At 39.4% G+C, this 19,939-nt stretch overlaps 1 protein-coding gene across 2 annotated transcripts in view; it reads left to right on the top strand.

Moving 5' to 3' along the window:
* The window catches only part of LOC140084488 (probable carboxypeptidase X1), a 46,324-nt gene that overhangs the window by 20,664 nt on the left and 5,721 nt on the right, over positions 1 to 19,939 (top strand). For both annotated transcript variants that reach the window (XM_072126458.1, XM_072126456.1), the window contains 4 exons: positions 2,014 to 2,123; positions 4,833 to 4,972; positions 5,057 to 5,141; positions 18,996 to 19,146. In XM_072126458.1, the coding sequence (XP_071982559.1) occupies positions 2,014 to 2,123; positions 4,833 to 4,972; positions 5,057 to 5,141; positions 18,996 to 19,146 (486 nt within the window). The remainder of the gene's footprint in view (positions 1 to 2,013; positions 2,124 to 4,832; positions 4,973 to 5,056; positions 5,142 to 18,995; positions 19,147 to 19,939) is intronic.

Below are 19,939 nucleotides of genomic sequence, written 5' to 3'. Positions count from 1 at the left end.
GTCCAGTGACCTCATTGTCATGTTCAAGAAACCAGTCTGAGATGATTCCAGCTTTATGACATGGCGCATTATCCTGCTGAAAGTAGCCATCAGATGTTACAGGGTACATTGTGCTCATAAAGGGATGGACATGGTCAGCAACAATACTCAGGTAGGCTGTGGCGTTGTACCAAGGGGCCCAAAGAGTGCCAAGAAAATATTCCCCACACCATGACACCACCACCACCAGCCTGAGCCGCTGATACAAGGCAGGATGGATCCATGACACCACCACCACCAGCCTGACCCGCTGATACAAGGCAGGATGGATCCATGACACCACCACCACCAGCCTGACCCGCTGATACAAGGCAGGATGGATCCATGCTTTCATGTTGTTGACGCCAAATTCTGACCCTACCATCCGAATGTCGCAGCAGAAATCGAGACTCATCAGACCAGGCAACGTTTTTCCAATCTTCTACTGTCCAATTTCGATGAGCTTGTGCAAATTGTAGCCTCAGTTTCCTGTTCTTAGCTGAAAGGAGTGGCACCCGGTGTGGTCTTCTGCTGCTGTAGCCCATCTGCCTCAAAGTTCGACGTACTGTGCATTCAGAGATGCTCTTCTGCCTACCTTGGTTGTAACGGGTGGCGATTTGAGTCACTGTTGCCTTTCTATCAGCTCGAACCAGTCTGCCCATTCTCCTCTGACCTCTGGCATCAACAAGGCATTTCCGCCCACAGAACTGCCGCTCACTGGGTGTTTTTTCTTTTTCGCACCATTCTCTGTAAACCCTAGAGATGGTTGTGCGTGAAAATCCCAGTAGATCAGCAGTTTCTGAAATACTCAGACCAGCCCTTCTGGCACCAACAACCATGCCACGTTCACAGGCCACAAATCACCTTTCTTCCCCATACTGATGCTCGGGAGAACTGCAGGAGATTGTCTTGACCATGTCTACATGCCTAAATGCACTGAGTTGCCGCCATGTGATTGGCTGATTAGAAATTAAGTGTTAACGAGCAGTTGGACAGGTGTACCTAATAAAGTGGCCGGTGAGTGTATATACTATATACACCTATAAACTGGCGGGATTATCCTCAGTAGTGGTGGAAAGAATATTAAAATCTCCTTTGTGACACTGGATCCAGCAGTGAGAGGCTGCTTATGTACTTGTGATGAGTAAACTCTGGCGGTCCCGCACCAGATGGAGGAATTATAAGACAGAAGCATCTGGAGCGCGAGAAGGAGAGGACGGATTTATTACTAGCGGTACAAGACCTCTCAGTGTTGGAGTTTATTGTCCCCCATTATTCCGTTTACACACGACCAGCAACGTCTCATCTGCTATAAGGAACCACAAGGGTCTAATACATTTTATAACCAATGTGTGGAGCCCATCTGTTTCCCCTCACATGTACATTGTATTTAGGGAAGTTAGATGTAGATGTATCAGTATGTAATGTTACACCACCAGGACTGACACTGGATGGGGCAAGTAGACACATCTATAGACAATCCCTGGAAGGTGGCAGAAGGGAGGCACTTGATGTTAACAGCAGGTCAGGGGAGCACACTGGAGACACTGAAGTAACATTGTAAAAACTTACATGCTGTTGTTTGTACTTTTAGAGGAACTGTAACAGGCAGGCAGCAGTTAACCCGATGTCAAGCACGGCTGTCTGATGGTTGGCTTTTGTGAGGGAAATAATCCTTGGCTGCAGGAACAGCTTAGCACTGCAGCCCTAGATCTATGGGTCAGCTCAGCTGGCTTGTCGCCTTTGGAGCCTGTTTGGCTCTGCTGCATTAGCAGCTAGCAATGTCTGGATGGTGTCTGTAGCAGAAGACACTCTATCTACAAGACCAAAATTAATCTGACTCCAGATCAGGCCTTTATATCACCTGGGTCATTACTTACATCTCTGTGATACCAACCAATGATAGCAGGAATTACCAAAAGGAAGGTAACAAAATGTTTTAAGTTAGCTTCAACAGAAACTGTGCTTACGTTCATGACTTTCCTTTATCCACAGAGTGCCCCCCGCTGGGCCTGGAGTCTTTGCGGGTATCTGACCACCAGCTAAGGGCTTCCAGTAAAAAACGCTATGGTTTGGGATCCCACCGAGGACGCCTGAACATTCAGGTGGGTCACACATTATTTGTTATGACCACTTGGGGCACTGCTGGCTCCTGTAGTATAATGTCATACATCCTAAACCAGAAGTTTCCATTCACCATAAAAAGGCACATATGGGGGACACATTTACTAAGAACTGTGCAGTGTGCTGTGTAGTGTGCAGGGGGCGCCAGATTCAGGATTTCTGGCACTCATTCATCATAAATCTGGTGCCCCCTGCACTGCCCTGACAGAGTGCACCAATTTTTTTTTTTGGTCCACCTTTAACTTGGGGCGTGCAACAAAATTCTGTTGGACTTGCATGATAAATCTGCCGCATGGTCCCACTGAGCGCTGGATATTCCCAGAATTTGTGTCACATGAAGAATAGTGCAGCTGAGCCACAAAAGGGTCACGTGCAACACAATTGTGGTGCAGACACTTCTTAAATACCTGTGCAAGCAGTTTACACTTTAAAGAACGTGCAAAGTCCGACAGAAAAGGTCCTTTGCAAATGTGACCCATAATGTTTTTCTCACTATTTGACATGATATCAGAATAAATATTTCCTGTTTTTGGTCAATTAAGAACCAAAATCTAATATATAAAGCAGAGTGTGGGTGCATGTATGTCCTCTAAAGGAATTTGCACCATAGGCTTTACGGGGCAGATATTGTCAGGAACAGAGAGACAGTCGGGTACAGTCAGGTACAGAGAGAGACGGTGAGAGAAAGTCAAGTACAGAGAGAGACAGTCGGCTACAGTCAGGTACAAAGAGAGACAATCAAGTACAGAGAGAGACAGTGAGAGACATTCAAGTTCAGAGAGAGACAGTCAAGTACACAGAGAGACAGTGAGAAACAGTCAGGTACAGAGAGAGAGTCAAGTACAGAGAAAGACAGTGAGAAAGTCAGAAACAGTCAAGTATACAGAGGCAGTTAGAGACTGTCAAGTAGAGAGAGACCGTCAGGTACAGAGAGACAGAGTCAGGTACAAGGAGATGGAGTCAGAGCCAACGACAGTCAGAAACAAAGACAAACTGAGACAGTACAGAGAAACAGTCAAGTACAGAGAAACAGTCAAGTACAGAGAGACAGCTAGAGACAGCCACTCAGAGACAAAGACAGTCAGAAACAGAGACAGCCAGATACAGCACAGAGAGACTGTCAGGTACAGACAGATTTAGAGACAGTCAGAGAGAGGTACAGAGAGACAGGTACAGAAAGGTGCAAAGAGACAGGCACAGAGAGACAGTCAGAGGCACAGACAGTCATAGACAAGAATAAGTCATAAACAGATAGTCATAGACAGACAGTCATAGATAGACAAAGACAGTCAGAGACAGACAGTCAGAAAAATTGATAGATACATATAAAATATTTGTTGTTACCACATTCTATTTTGTTAGAACTAAGAGCAGTTATTTATCTGGGGGCAAAGCAGTGATCTATATCTAGTTATACATATTTGCCAAATGCCAGAATAATGAGAGAGAGAACTTTAAGCCATTTTTATGACTTTCTGAAAGGTCACATGTTTCTATACATTTCATTAGTATTTGGTACCATTAAACTATATGACTTAGGTCACACAATTTGGATCCTTCCACAAACTTCTAACACTTCCCAAACTAGTGAGGAATTTGGGCCCATTCTCCCTGACAGAACTGGTGTAACTGAGACACGTTTGTAGCCACCTTGCTCGCACCGGCTTTTTTACCTTTGCCTATAAATTTTCAGTAGGATTGAGATCACGACTTCAAGAGAACAGGCCGCTCCAAAATATTCACTTAGTTCTCTTTCAGCCACTTTGTAACCAGTCTGGAAGTAGCTTCAGGCCATTGTCCATTCTGAAGACCCATTTGTGCCAAGCCTTATCTTTTGTCTTAAGATGTTCTTCAGTATTCCCAGTGTGTTTCAGGTGTGCCTTCAAATACATCAATAGTTGTGTCTCTAACTCAGATGTTGCCAATAATTAGAATCTTTCAAAGAAATGACAGCATCATATGGGCTGTCCCAAATTGTTTAAAGGCAATCTTGACTTTGCAGAAAGTAATAATAATGCTTAAAAAAGTATCTCTTATTATTTTGCCTTAGGTAAATATAAATAATTTGGGTTCCTAATTGTCCTACAGACTGTTCCCCTTTAAGTCCCTCCGTCCTCAGGAGCTCTTTCCATCTTTGCTGTTGTCTTTTGCTGGAAATATATTCAGCAGAAGAGGAAAGTCTGAGATGTTCTCACATGTAAAGTTTTAGTCATCATCAGAATGTTAGATGTTTTTTTCATGTATAAACACAGTGGCCCAGATTTACTGAAGCCCCTGCGCCAGTTTTCTCTCTGACTTTGTATGTTCTGTTTAGTGCAAACTGCTTGTATTTAAGAAGTGTCCGAGACACATATTCCCGACACAAACCTGTGCACTGAAATGGGTTCTTCGGTGCTCAGTCGGACCGTGCGCCACATTTATCATGTAATGTCTGACAAAATTGTTTTGTTAAAGGTGCACCAAAAATAAAGGTGCACTCTGTCGGAGAAGTGTAGGGGGTGCCAGATTGAGGCGCCACAATTCATGAATCTGGTGCCACCTGCACACCACACAGGTAACTGCACCTAGTAAAGTTTGCCTTGTTTTTGCTAAATGTGGGCCAGTGACTCCACCAGCAGAATAGTGAGTGTAGTTCTAGAGCATCCATCTAGAACTACAGATGGTTTCCATCTTTATCACTTATCTTCCAGTCTGGGATCTATGATGACGACTTCTTTGATGGAGCTTGGTGCGCTGGGGAGGAGAACAAGCAGCAGTGGTTGGAGGTAGATGCCAGGCGTCTCACTCGCTTCACAGGGGTCATCACTCAAGGGAAGAATTCAATATGGACGTGAGTGTGGAGCATCGTGCAGCACAGGGCAGGTATTCCTCTTTTCACTATTCATCACTGACCGTATTGTTGTGTTTGGTGCAGGGATGACTGGGTGACATCTTACAAGGTGCAGGTCAGCAATGACACCCACACGTGGAAGACCTGCAAGAATGGGACAGAAGATGTGGTAAGCTGTACAATGATCCGGGGTCTGAGAAGATCTGGTAAGGGTAAGAGGAAGGGCGAGGCAGGACCCAGCCATAGGGCTATGCCTCTACACCTTAACCTCAACCTGATCCGGAACCTTGAACTCCTACATGATCCAGAACCCTGAAGCCCAACCTCACCAGAACCATGATCCCCAACTTGATCAGAACCCTGAAAGCCAACCTGATCCAGAACCCTGAATCCTGCCTAATCCAGCACCCCAAACCCTGTATTATATATGATCGGAAAACCCTGAATCCAAACTTTGTCTGGAACCCGAAACCTGTATCTTAGCCTGAATCTAGTCTGAACCCCCTTCATGTTCCTGTTCCCCCATTCTCTTTTGCCTGTGTACTTCTGTCTCTCTGTTCATACTTGGAGTAGCGATAGTTGACCAGTAGTCCCTTAGAGCTAGGGTTTACCTAATACTATCATACAATCCCTATTAATGCTCCCTTACAGTATGCAGATAGCACCACCATACTATGCCTATATATAACTCTTCCATACATCCACATAACCTCATACACTGCCTGAATATAATATAACTCTTCCATACATCCACATAACCTCATACACTGCCTGTATATAATATAACTCTTCCATACACCATCCACATAACCTCATACACTGCCTGTATATAATATAACTCTTCCATACATCCACATAAACTCATACAATGCCTGTATATAATATAACTCTTCCATACATCCACATAACCTCATACACTGCCTGTATATAATATAACTCTTCCATACACCATCCACATAACCTCATACACTGCCTGTATATAATATAACTCTTCCATACACCATCCACATAACCTCATACACTGCCTGTATATAATATAACTCTTCCATACATCCACATAACCTCATACACTGCCTGTATATAATATAACTCTTCCATACATCCACATAACCTCATACAATGCCTGTATATAATATAACTCTTCCATACACCATCCACATAACCTCATACACTGCCTGTATATAATATAACTCTTCCATACACCATCCACATAACCTCATACACTGCCTGTATATAATATAACTCTTCCATACATCCACATAACCTCATACACTGCCTGTATATAATATAACTCTTCCATACATCCACATAACCTCATACAATGCCTGTATATAATATAACTCTTCCATACATCCACATAACCTCATACACTGCCTGTATATAATATAACTCTTCCATACATCCACATAACCTCATACACTGCCTGTATATAATATAACTCTTCCATACACCATCCACATAACCTCATACAATGCCTGTATATAATATAACTCTTCCATACATCCACATAACCTCATAAAATGCCTGTATATAATATAACTCTTCCATACATCCACATAACCTCATACACTGCCTGTATATAATATAACTCTTCCATACATCCACATAACCTCATACAATGCCTGTATATAATATAACTCTTCCATACATCCACATAACCTCATACAATGCCTGTATATAATATAACTCTTCCATACATCCACATAACCTCATACACTGCCTGTATATAATATAACTCTTCCATACATCCACATAACCTCATACACTGCCTGTATATAATATAACTCTTCCATACACCATCCACATAACCTCATACACTGCCTGTATATAATATAACTCTTCCATACACCATCCACATAACCTCATACACTGCCTGTATATAATATAACTCTTCCATACACCATCCACATAACCTCATACACTGCCTGTATATAATATAACTCTTCCATACATCCACATAACCTCATACAATGCCTGTATATAATATAACTCTTCCATACATCCACATAACCTCATACAATGCCTGTATATAATATAACTCTTCCATACATCCACATAACCTCATACACTGCCTGTATATAATATAACTCTTCCATACACCATCCACATAACCTCATACACTGCCTGTATATAATATAACTCTTCCATACATCCACATAACCTCATACACTGCCTGTATATAATATAACTCTTCCATACACCATCCACATAACCTCATACAATGCCTGTATATAATATAACTCTTCCATACATCCACATAACCTCATAAAATGCCTGTATATAATATAACTCTTCCATACATCCACATAACCTCATACACTGCCTGTATATAATATAACTCTTCCATACATCCACATAACCTCATACAATGCCTGTATATAATATAACTCTTCCATACATCCACATAACCTCATACACTGCCTGTATATAATATAACTCTTCCATACATCCACATAACCTCATACACTGCCTGTATATAATATAACTCTTCCATACATCCACATAACCTCATACACTGCCTGTATATAATATAACTCTTCCATACATCCACATAACCTCATACACTGCCTGTATATAATATAACTCTTCCATACATCCACATAACCTCATACACTGCCTGTATATAATATAACTCTTCCATACACCATCCACATAACCTCATACACTGCCTGTATATAATATAACTCTTCCATACATCCACATAACCTCATACAATGCCTGTATATAATATAACTCTTCCATACATCCACATAACCTCATACAATGCCTGTATATAATATAACTCTTCCATACATCCACATAACCTCATACAATGCCTGTATATAATATAACTCTTCCATACACCATCCACATAACCTCATACACTGCCTGTATATAATATAACTCTTCCATACATCCACATAACCTCATACAATGCCTGTATATAATATAACTCTTCCATACATCCACATAACCTCATACACTGCCTGTATATAATATAACTCTTCCATACACCATCCACATAACCTCATACACTGCCTGTATATAATATAACTCTTCCATACATCCACATAACCTCATACACTGCCTGTATATAATATAACTCTTCCATACACCATCCACATAACCTCATACAATGCCTGTATATAATATAACTCTTCCATACATCCACATAACCTCATACACTGCCTGTATATAATATAACTCTTCCATACATCCACATAACCTCATACACTGCCTGTATATAATATAACTCTTCCATACATCCACATAACCTCATAAAATGCCTGTATATAATATAACTCTTCCATACATCCACATAACCTCATACACTGCCTGTATATAATATAACTCTTCCATACACCATCCACATAACCTCATACAATGCCTGTATATAATATAACTCTTCCATACACCATCCACATAACCTCATACACTGCCTGTATATAATATAACTCTTCCATACATCCACATAACCTCATACAATGCCTGTATATAATATAACTCTTCCATACATCCACATAACCTCATACAATGCCTGTATATAATATAACTCTTCCATACACCATCCACATAACCTCATACACTGCCTGTATATAATATAACTCTTCCATACACCATCCACATAACCTCATACACTGCCTGTATATAATATAACTCTTCCATACATCCACATAACCTCATACACTGCCTGTATATAATATAACTCTTCCATACACCATCCACATAACCTCATACACTGCCTGTATATAATATAACTCTTCCATACATCCACATAACCTCTTACACTGCCTGTATATAATATAACTCTTCCATACATCCACATAACCTCATACACTGCCTGTATATAATATAACTCTTCCATACATCCACATAACCTCATACACTGCCTGTATATAATATAACTCTTCCATAGAGCCACATAATCTCATACACTGCCTGTATATAATATAACTCTTCCATACATCCACATAACCTCATACACTGCCTTTATATAATATAACTCTTCCATAGAGCCACATAATCTCATACACTGCCTGTATATAATATAACTCTTCCATACATCCACATAACCTCATACACTGCCTTTATATAATATAACTCTTCCATACATCCACATAACCTCATACAATGCCTGTATATAATATAACTCTTCCATACATCCACATAACCTCATACACTGCCTGTATATAATATAACTCTTCCATACACCATCCACATAACCTCATACAATGCCTGTATATAATATAACTCTTCCATACACCATCCACATAACCTCATACACTGCCTGTATATAATATAACTCTTCCATACACCATCCACATAACCTCATACACTGCCTGTATATAATATAACTCTTCCATACATCCACATAACCTCATACACTGCCTGTATATAATATAACTCTTCCATACATCCACATAACCTCATACAATGCCTGTATATAATATAACTCTTCCATACATCCACATAACCTCATACAATGCCTGTATATAATATAACTCTTCCATACATCCACATAACCTCATACACTGCCTGTATATAATATAACTCTTCCATACACCATCCACATAACCTCATACACTGCCTGTATATAATATAACTCTTCCATACATCCACATAACCTCATACACTGCCTGTATATAATATAACTCTTCCATACATCCACATAACCTCATACAATGCCTGTATATAATATAACTCTTCCATACACCATCCACATAACCTCATACACTGCCTTTATATAATATAACTCTTCCATACATCCACATAACCTCATACAATGCCTGTATATAATATAACTCTTCCATACATCCACATAACCTCATACACTGCCTGTATATAATATAACTCTTCCATACACCATCCACATAACCTCATACAATGCCTGTATATAATATAACTCTTCCATACACCATCCACATAACCTCATACACTGCCTGTATATAATATAACTCTTCCATACATCCACATAACCTCATACACTGCCTGTATATAATATAACTCTTCCATACACCATCCACATAACCTCATACACTGCCTGTATATAATATAACTCTTCCATACATCCACATAACCTCATACACTGCCTGTATATAATATAACTCTTCCATACACCATCCACATAACCTCATACAATGCCTGTATATAATATAACTCTTCCATACATCCACATAACCTCATAAAATGCCTGTATATAATATAACTCTTCCATACATCCACATAACCTCATACACTGCCTGTATATAATATAACTCTTCCATACACCATCCACATAACCTCATACAATGCCTGTATATAATATAACTCTTCCATACACCATCCACATAACCTCATACACTGCCTGTATATAATATAACTCTTCCATACATCCACATAACCTCATACACTGCCTGTATATAATATAACTCTTCCATACATCCACATAACCTCATACACTGCCTGTATATAATATAACTCTTCCATACATCCACATAACCTCATACAATGCCTGTATATAATATAACTCTTCCATACACCATCCACATAACCTCATACACTGCCTGTATATAATATAACTCTTCCATACACCATCCACATAACCTCATACACTGCCTGTATATAATATAACTCTTCCATACATCCACATAACCTCATACAATGCCTGTATATAATATAACTCTTCCATACATCCACATAACCTCATACACTGCCTGTATATAATATAACTCTTCCATACACCATCCACATAACCTCATACACTGCCTGTATATAATATAACTCTTCCATACATCCACATAACCTCTTACACTGCCTGTATATAATATAACTCTTCCATACATCCACATAACCTCATACACTGCCTGTATATAATATAACTCTTCCATACATCCACATAACCTCATACACTGCCTGTATATAATATAACTCTTCCATAGAGCCACATAATCTCATACACTGCCTGTATATAATATAACTCTTCCATACATCCACATAACCTCATACACTGCCTGCATATAATATAACTCTTCCATACATCCACATAACCTCATACAATGCCTGTATATAATATAACTCTTCCATACATCCACATAACCTCATACACTGCCTGTATATAATATAACTCTTCCATACACCATCCACATAACCTCATACAATGCCTGTATATAATATAACTCTTCCATACACCATCCACATAACCTCATACACTGCCTGTATATAATATAACTCTTCCATACACCATCCACATAACCTCATACACTGCCTGTATATAATATAACTCTTCCATACATCCACATAACCTCATACACTGCCTGTATATAATATAACTCTTCCATACACCATCCACATAACCTCATACACTGCCTGTATATAATATAACTCTTCCATACATCCACATAACCTCATACACTGCCTGTATATAATATAACTCTTCCATACATCCACATAACCTCATACACTGCCTGTATATAATATAACTCTTCCATACATCCACATAACCTCATACAATGCCTGTATATAATATAACTCTTCCATACATCCACATAACCTCATACAATGCCTGTATATAATATAACTCTTCCATACATCCACATAACCTCATACACTGCCTGTATATAATATAACTCTTCCATACATCCACATAACCTCATACAATGCCTGTATATAATATAACTCTTCCATACATCCACATAACCTCATACACTGCCTGTATATAATATAACTCTTCCATACATCCACATAACCTCATACAATGCCTGTATATAATATAACTCTTCCATACATCCACATAACCTCATACACTGCCTGTATATAATATAACTCTTCCATACATCCACATAACCTCATACAATGCCTGTATATAATATAACTCTTCCATACATCCACATAACCTCATACACTGCCTGTATATAATATAACTCTTCCATACATCCACATAACCTCATACAATGCCTGTATATAATATAACTCTTCCATACATCCACATAACCTCATACAATGCCTGTATATAATATAACTCTTCCATATATCCACATAATCTCATACACTGCCTGTATATAATATAACTCTTCCATACATCCACATAACCTCATACACTGCCTGTATATAATATAACTCTTCCATACATCCACATAACCTCATACAATGCCTGTATATAATATAACTCTTCCATACAGCCACATAATCTCATACACTGCCTGTATATAATATAACTCTTCCATACATCCACATAACCTCATACACTGCCTGTATATAATATAACTCTTCCATACATCCACATAACCTCATACACTGCCTGTATATAATATAACTCTTCCATACATCCACATAACCTCATACAATGCCTGTATATAATATAACTCTTCCATACAGCCACATAACCTCATACAATGCCTGTATATAATATAACTCTTCCATACATCCACATAACCTCATACACTGCCTGTATATAATATAACTCTTCCATACATCCACATAACCTCATACAATGCCTGTATATAATATAACTCTTCCATACAGCCACATAACCTCATACACTGCCTGTATATAATATAACTCTTCCATACATCCACATAACCTCATACAATGCCTGTATATAATATAACTCTTCCATACATCCACATAACCTCATACAATGCCTGTATATAATATAACTCTTCCATACATCCACATAACCTCATACACTGCCTGTATATAATATAACTCTTCCATACATCCACATAACCTCATACACTGCCTGTATATAATATAACTCTTCCATACATCCACATAACCTCATACAATGCCTGTATATAATATAACTCTTCCATACATCCACATAACCTCATACACTGCCTGTATATAATATAACTCTTCCATACATCCACATAACCTCATACAATGCCTGTATATAATATAACTCTTCCATACACCATCCACATAACCTCATACACTGCCTGTATATAATATAACTCTTCCATACATCCACATAACCTCATACAATGCCTGTATATAATATAACTCTTCCATACATCCACATAACCTCATACAATGCCTGTATATAATATAACTCTTCCATACATCCACATAACCTCATACAATGCCTGTATATAATATAACTCTTCCATACATCCACATAACCTCATACACTGCCTGTATATAATATAACTCTTCCATACATCCACATAACCTCATACAATGCCTGTATATAATATAACTCTTCCATACATCCACATAACCTCATACAATGCCTGTATATAATATAACTCTTCCATACATCCACATAACCTCATACACTGCCTGTATATAATATAACTCTTCCATACATCCACATAACCTCATACAATGCCTGTATATAATATAACTCTTCCATACATCCACATAACCTCATACACTGCCTGTATATAATATAACTCTTCCATACATCCACATAACCTCATACAATGCCTGTATATAATATAACTCTTCCATACATCCACATAACCTCATACACTGCCTGTATATAATATAACTCTTCCATACATCCACATAACCTCATACAATGCCTGTATATAATATAACTCTTCCATACATCCACATAACCTCATACACTGCCTGTATATAATATAACTCTTCCATACATCCACATAACCTCATACAATGCCTGTATATAATATAACTCTTCCATACACCATCCACATAACCTCATACACTGCCTGTACATAATATAACTCTTCCATACATCCACATAACCTCATACAATGCCTGTATATAATATAACTCTTCCATACATCCACATAACCTCATACAATGCCTGTATATAATATAACTCTTCCATACACCATCCACATAACCTCATACAATGCCTGTATATAATATAACTCTTCCATACATCCACATAACCTCATACACTGCCTGTATATAATATAACTCTTCCATACATCCACATAACCTCATACAATGCCTGTATATAATATAACTCTTCCATACATCCACATAACCTCATACAATGCCTGTATATAATATAACTCTTCCATACATCCACATAACCTCATACACTGCCTGTATATAATATAACTCTTCCATACATCCACATAACCTCATACAATGCCTGTATATAATATAACTCTTCCATACATCCACATAACCTCATACAATGCCTGTATATAATATAACTCTTCCATACATCCACATAACCTCATACAATGCCTGTATATAATATAACTCTTCCATACATCCACATAACCTCATACACTGCCTGTATATAATATAACTCTTCCATACATCCACATAACCTCATACAATGCCTGTATATAATATAACTCTTCCATACATCCACATAACCTCATACACTGCCTGTATATAATATAACTCTTCCATACATCCACATAACCTCATACACTGCCTGTATATAATATAACTCTTCCATACACCATCCACATAACCTCATACACTGCCTGTATATAATATAACTCTTCCATACATCCACATAACCTCATACAATGCCTGTTTAATTCTTCTTCCACAACCCCTGTAATCAGACCAGACCAGTGCAGAACATTGAGTCTACTGGCAAGTAAGAGAGAACTATGGGTGGTATTATGTATCACATAGTTCTCTGATTATGCTCATGTAGTTACTAGTATCTTATGATCTTCAGCCTGAACTATAATGGAAGCTCTCCACAATCCTGCAGAGCTTGTTCCGATTCCCAGCAGCCAATCTGATTGGACAGAGCTGCAGTACAGGACATGAGAGATGTCTGGTGGTTTCCTCTTATTCCTGATCATTGTTGTTGTATGGAAATATTGTATGTATTATACAGAGTCATAGTCCATCTGTATGTAGGTCACAGTGTTATTACGAGTCCTCCAGAGGCCTGGTCTGCTTCCAATACAGTCTTGGCTAGTCAGGACATGTTTGTGATGGGAGGATCGGCCACGCTGTGACTTGGGCTCGTTCCCTGGCAGAATCTCAGACCTTGATTATGTTGATTTCTGCTTAACTAGACAGTTCCCTGTGAGGATCGCTGTAACCAGCGGACAACTGAAGATGTACAAGTGCTTCATTTATTCTGAAAGAAGGCCGTCAATGCCGCAGAGATGGAGTCAGACTTGACCTTAAGTGATGCAGATGTGTAATTAACGGTGGAGTACTGACCTTCCGGCTGGGGACACTTTCTTATTTTTAGTGCAGGTTAGGGAACGGAGGACGACATACCAGAGGCTCTGCTATCAATGTATCATAAGGCAAGGACCACGGTACATACACATCACATCCCTGCTCAATCACAAGTACTTTGTGGTATCTGTGTTACTTTATACCCTCTATTAGCACTAAAGTCCATAATGACAACAGTTGGACAATCTTAAAAAACCTGAGGGGGCACGCTAGAGGTTATGATGTCCGAAAACTATAACCTTCTCATCATAAACCTTAGTAAACAGGTGGTTGAGGCTGTTATTAATGGTTTTCTCAGAGCAATCTCCACCAAGTTTCTTAGAGATTTCCTCAGCTGGACTGAGATTTCTCTACTTAGTTGACTGGAGTTTTGTCCGGGAATTTGGTTGCTTCTTTCTCCACTGAGTAGGTCAGAGCTTGCTTTGTTGGGTTGGTTGGAGCTTTGTTCATGAAAATGGTCTGAGATCTGTCCATTAGGGTGGTTAGTTTTCTTTTCCGTTGATTTGGTGGGAATTTTATCCAGAGCTTTTCCCTTTGGGTTGGTTGGAGCTTTGATCACTGAGTTGGTCAGAACTTTTTCCACTGTGTATATTGGAGCTCCATTGGCCTTGCTCAGTGCTTTTCCCTTTGGGTTGGTTGGAGCTTTGATCACTGAGTTGGTCTGAGCTCTCTCCATTAAGTTGGCCAGAGCTTTCTCCACTGGGTAGGTTGGAGCTCCATTGGCCTTGCTCAGTGCTTTTCCCTTTGAGTTGATTGAATCTGTAAAGATTCCAAAGGCAAAATCTGAGATAAACAGATTGGTGGGGTCTGGATGGTGAAGTGTATAAAAACGCTGTATACCCACTGTATGTAGAATTTTCACATGCATTTAGCTTGGCAACTTGATGATAGGTTCCCTTAAATCATTTTTTAAAAGGATTCTCACATGAGCAGGTACATACAACGCCAGCCCTTGGCCATGTCTAATTGAAAGCCATCAATGATAGATTTCTGGGGAGCCACTGAGATCTTCTGAAATGTTCATGTGTTTCAGTACTAGGTCCACCCATTGTCCATTGTTTGGACCTTGGACCAATCCCTTAACCCTTTCCTTGCTAACTGTGCAATTAGGTTCTTGCAAACTAATAAAAGATGGGATCAACATAGGACTGTGCCCCTCTTTCCCAGAGCCCTACATGCTAAGCATGATACACCATGCACACTCCCAGCTATGGAGCCCATCACATTGAAATAACATTATCTCAATATATGAGTGAGGCAGTGTGCATCCCTATACTTTTAAAGTTGGGGATGTCGTGATGCTGTCTTGCATAACCTCGGACAGCTTCCTGATTGGAGTCAATGACTCTTTCAGCACTCTCCTGGCTGGTGTTGAGGTTATTCTGGGGCAAGGCCTAGAATTGGAGCTTTCGTTGGCAGCTCTTTGCCCGTGGCTGCCATCCCTTCTTCTCTCTGTGCATCTGGGACCAGAGCCAGTCCTGCCTGTAGCTCCTAAATATAAACTCAATGTACTCAATGTAGAGCTGTGACACAATGAGCAAAAGAGATGATGATGTTGATGGTCTTCTGACAGTCAGGGCTGTCAAATACATGGCGAAGCCACCTAGTGTAACCAGACAGCGCAGCGCATACATCATGTCTGTGGTTATCGGATAGACTGCACATCACACATGTCTTTATGTATGGTAGATACTGAAGACCCCCGTTTTAAATCAGTAATGGCAAAAGCTCCTCTGGAGGCTGAAGTGCATAAGGGCTGAAATTTGGTTATTAGCAAAATACAAGTTGGCACAGGGCTTTCGGGTAAGTCGTCATCTTCCTACAGATGTAGTTCAGCGTTAGAAAACAACTTCTGAAATCCACAAAATGTTCTTATGATTTTCACAGACCTTGGATACACTGCTACCTATGCTGGAGTATGAAAGTAAAAAAGGCTCCCATGCTATACAGTGATTTTATAAAGCTAGGCTATAAGATCTGTTTATGATCAATAATCCTTAAGGGTCTTCATTCCACCATTACAGATGATCACTTGTCTTTTCCCTACCCTCTTCTGATCCCTTGGAGATGTGCAGAAAACCCCTTAGGAACAGCACCTAAACCCAAACAAAGAAGATGCGATGGGGCCCGATAGGGTCTGGCTGCTTCCATAGTATGGGCAATATTCACAAAATGTGACCTGTTACTACATTGTTTCTATAACTAGAAGGGGGCCTTATGATGAAGGCTGGGTGCTGGAAGATCATGTGTGGTGGAGTCTGTACCTTTCATACTGTTTTTGTATGTTTGTCACAAGTAGAAATCTCTCGGGCACAGCATGTAATACAGAGTCAATCAGGCACTGGGTCTGCTTCAGGATCCAGGGTTCTTTCCAGGACTCCATCATAGGAAACCTTGAAATATTTATTGACCTGAATGTTCACAGTTGGGTCATGTAATGCGGTGTCTCCTTAAAGGGGCTGCAAAAATTTCTATATTACCCTATAAAAATCAGAGATATATGGAATATTAATTGGACTGGAACTGAATGATTGGACTAGAAGGTACTGGATATTAGTAAGGTTTATATAATGAATATCCCATTAAGTACAGCAGATGAGATGAGTGAGACCTCTTAAGTAGTCCGTCGTCCTTCATTGGTGGATCTCTGCTTGCTGCCAAGTCCTGGTTTCTTTGCGGTGAAAACCCATGAAGACACATAATCCCTCTCCACACTATGTTTGCTCTGGTCTCTGCGGTTGCTCTGTGTGGTACTTTCCTTGGAATATTTCCCATTCCTGGAATGAAAATTTTGCAGCGTCCTGAAGCGTTTGATCTCCTACTGGTTGCGGCCAGGAATACGTTTCGGAACCATTAACCATTGTGTGTCTTGCCTGTCTGGCTTTTTTTGAAAGAAAATGCACCGTAACATGTAGTTCTGAGTGGCAAACCTGCCTCGTATGAAGGAGTCAAGGCTCTACACAAGGTGAAGCCCCTGTGACCCATATTTAGTGATTGTTAGATGAAGATTGTAATGTTAAGGTCTTGAGGACAGGGGTACTGTTTGAGGTTTCCTGCTGAAGCATGGAAGTGGGTTCTGGAGGGGTCCAAGAAACCAATCTACTTTGGGCAAGATATTATACAGAGAGTGGTGTGCAGAATTTAACAGCAGAACCAAAACTACTACATCATGGTCTCCCCTTGGAGGTCCTCGATGGAAGTAACTTATTCTACATTGCCCTATGGCACATGTCCCTTCTTTCAAAGTACAAGGGCACAATTGCACCCTGCTCACCCAATAAACTTAAATCATTTTTATTATTACGGTAGTTCATAGCCACAAAACACATTAAAATGCATATAACCAATGAACACGTCCCTTGTTTAGCTGCAGTTTACAAAGAAATGACCTCATAATAAACAGATTACTAAGTGGCCATTTATTACTTTTGTTATTGTCTTGTATTGTTCTTGCTTATGACTTGTAGTCTTATTGTTTGTGTCCTGTTTTATTTTTATTGATGTCTTGTGTTCTTTTTGTTAGCACCTTGTATCCTTTTCATTAACATCTTGTGTTTATTTTGTAAGTGTCTTGTAATCTTCTTATCATCTGATATTCTTCATGTTATCATCTCATATTCTTGTTCTTGTCTATTTCTCTTCTTGTCAAAATAATTGCCCTCATTTACTAAAGCGTTTGTGCTACTTTTCTGTCTGACATTGCAGGGAAGAGAACATGCAAACTGCTTGTACATGTATTTATAAAGTGTCTGCACCAGTTTGGCGTCGCAGCTGCAGCACCTGGAGGGGCTGTTACTGCTTAGTTGAAGTTTGTGTCCCATTTATTATTTTTGTTTGTGTCTTGCTTTCATCATGTCCATGTCTCATATTCTGCTTGACGACATAATGTAATCTTCTTCTTAATGTCTTCTTTTCATCATATTAGATTTTTAAAGCCAATAAAGACCCCGAGACTCCAGTCTTGAACAAACTGCCCAGCCCCATGGTTGCACGATACATCAGGATAAACCCTCAGACGTGGTTCGAGAATGGTACCATCTGCTTGAGAGCTGAGATTTTAGGATGCCCTCTACCAGGTGGGTGATTGCTTATAAAACATCTAGCACCAGGTTGAAGGATTGTAAACCAAGCACTGACTGGTGTGTGGTTCCTCTTACAGAATCTGCTCTTCTTTTAGCTTCTTATACCCTTGTTTTTAACAAAAAAAGGCATTAAAAATATACAAATGAGCCTGGGGGGCTCAAGGCTCAATTAACATCTATTGAGCGTGGAGCCCCTTAGGCTCATTTGTATAATCATCAAAGCCTCTTTTTCTTAAAAACCAGAGCATAAGAAGATTAAAGAAGAGCAAATCCTGATAGAGGGGGCGCACACCAGTATGTCAGTGCTTGGTTTACAATCCTTCATCCTGATGGTAGGTGTGCTTTAAGGTCTCTCCTAACTGGAACAAACTACAAGAGCCGCCTCCTCCTTAATATCCCAGGTCAGAAAGTTTACCAAAAAACAAAAAGATATGTTTCATAGTCAGATAATGACTAAAAGCCGCATGTTTGGAAACGCATAGATCTGTCTTTTTTTCGGTTTGCGGGTGAACACCATAACTTTTAATATGTTTTAATAAAGTTTGGAGTGGATTAAAAAGTTAATCATCAGTGAATTTACAGATCTATGAGAACGGAATAGTAGTTTTTCTTATCACAACAGCGAATTCTGATGTGCAACCCATAGAATAAAATTCTCTTCAAAAATTCCAGAGATTCGATTAAGAGGCCCCAATCTCCCCTACAAAGTAGGAATGTGCTCTTACAATGCCAGTACCGCAAGAAAGAGGTAGAAGCTAAGACACATCTTGGAATAAATGTGAGATTG

This window comes from Engystomops pustulosus, chromosome 1, assembly GCF_040894005.1.
Source record: "Engystomops pustulosus chromosome 1, aEngPut4.maternal, whole genome shotgun sequence".
NCBI classification, from domain to species: domain Eukaryota; kingdom Metazoa; phylum Chordata; class Amphibia; order Anura; family Leptodactylidae; genus Engystomops; species Engystomops pustulosus.
The sequence above is the reverse complement of the archived record's forward strand: the minus strand, read 5'-3'. Positions and strand labels throughout refer to the sequence as shown.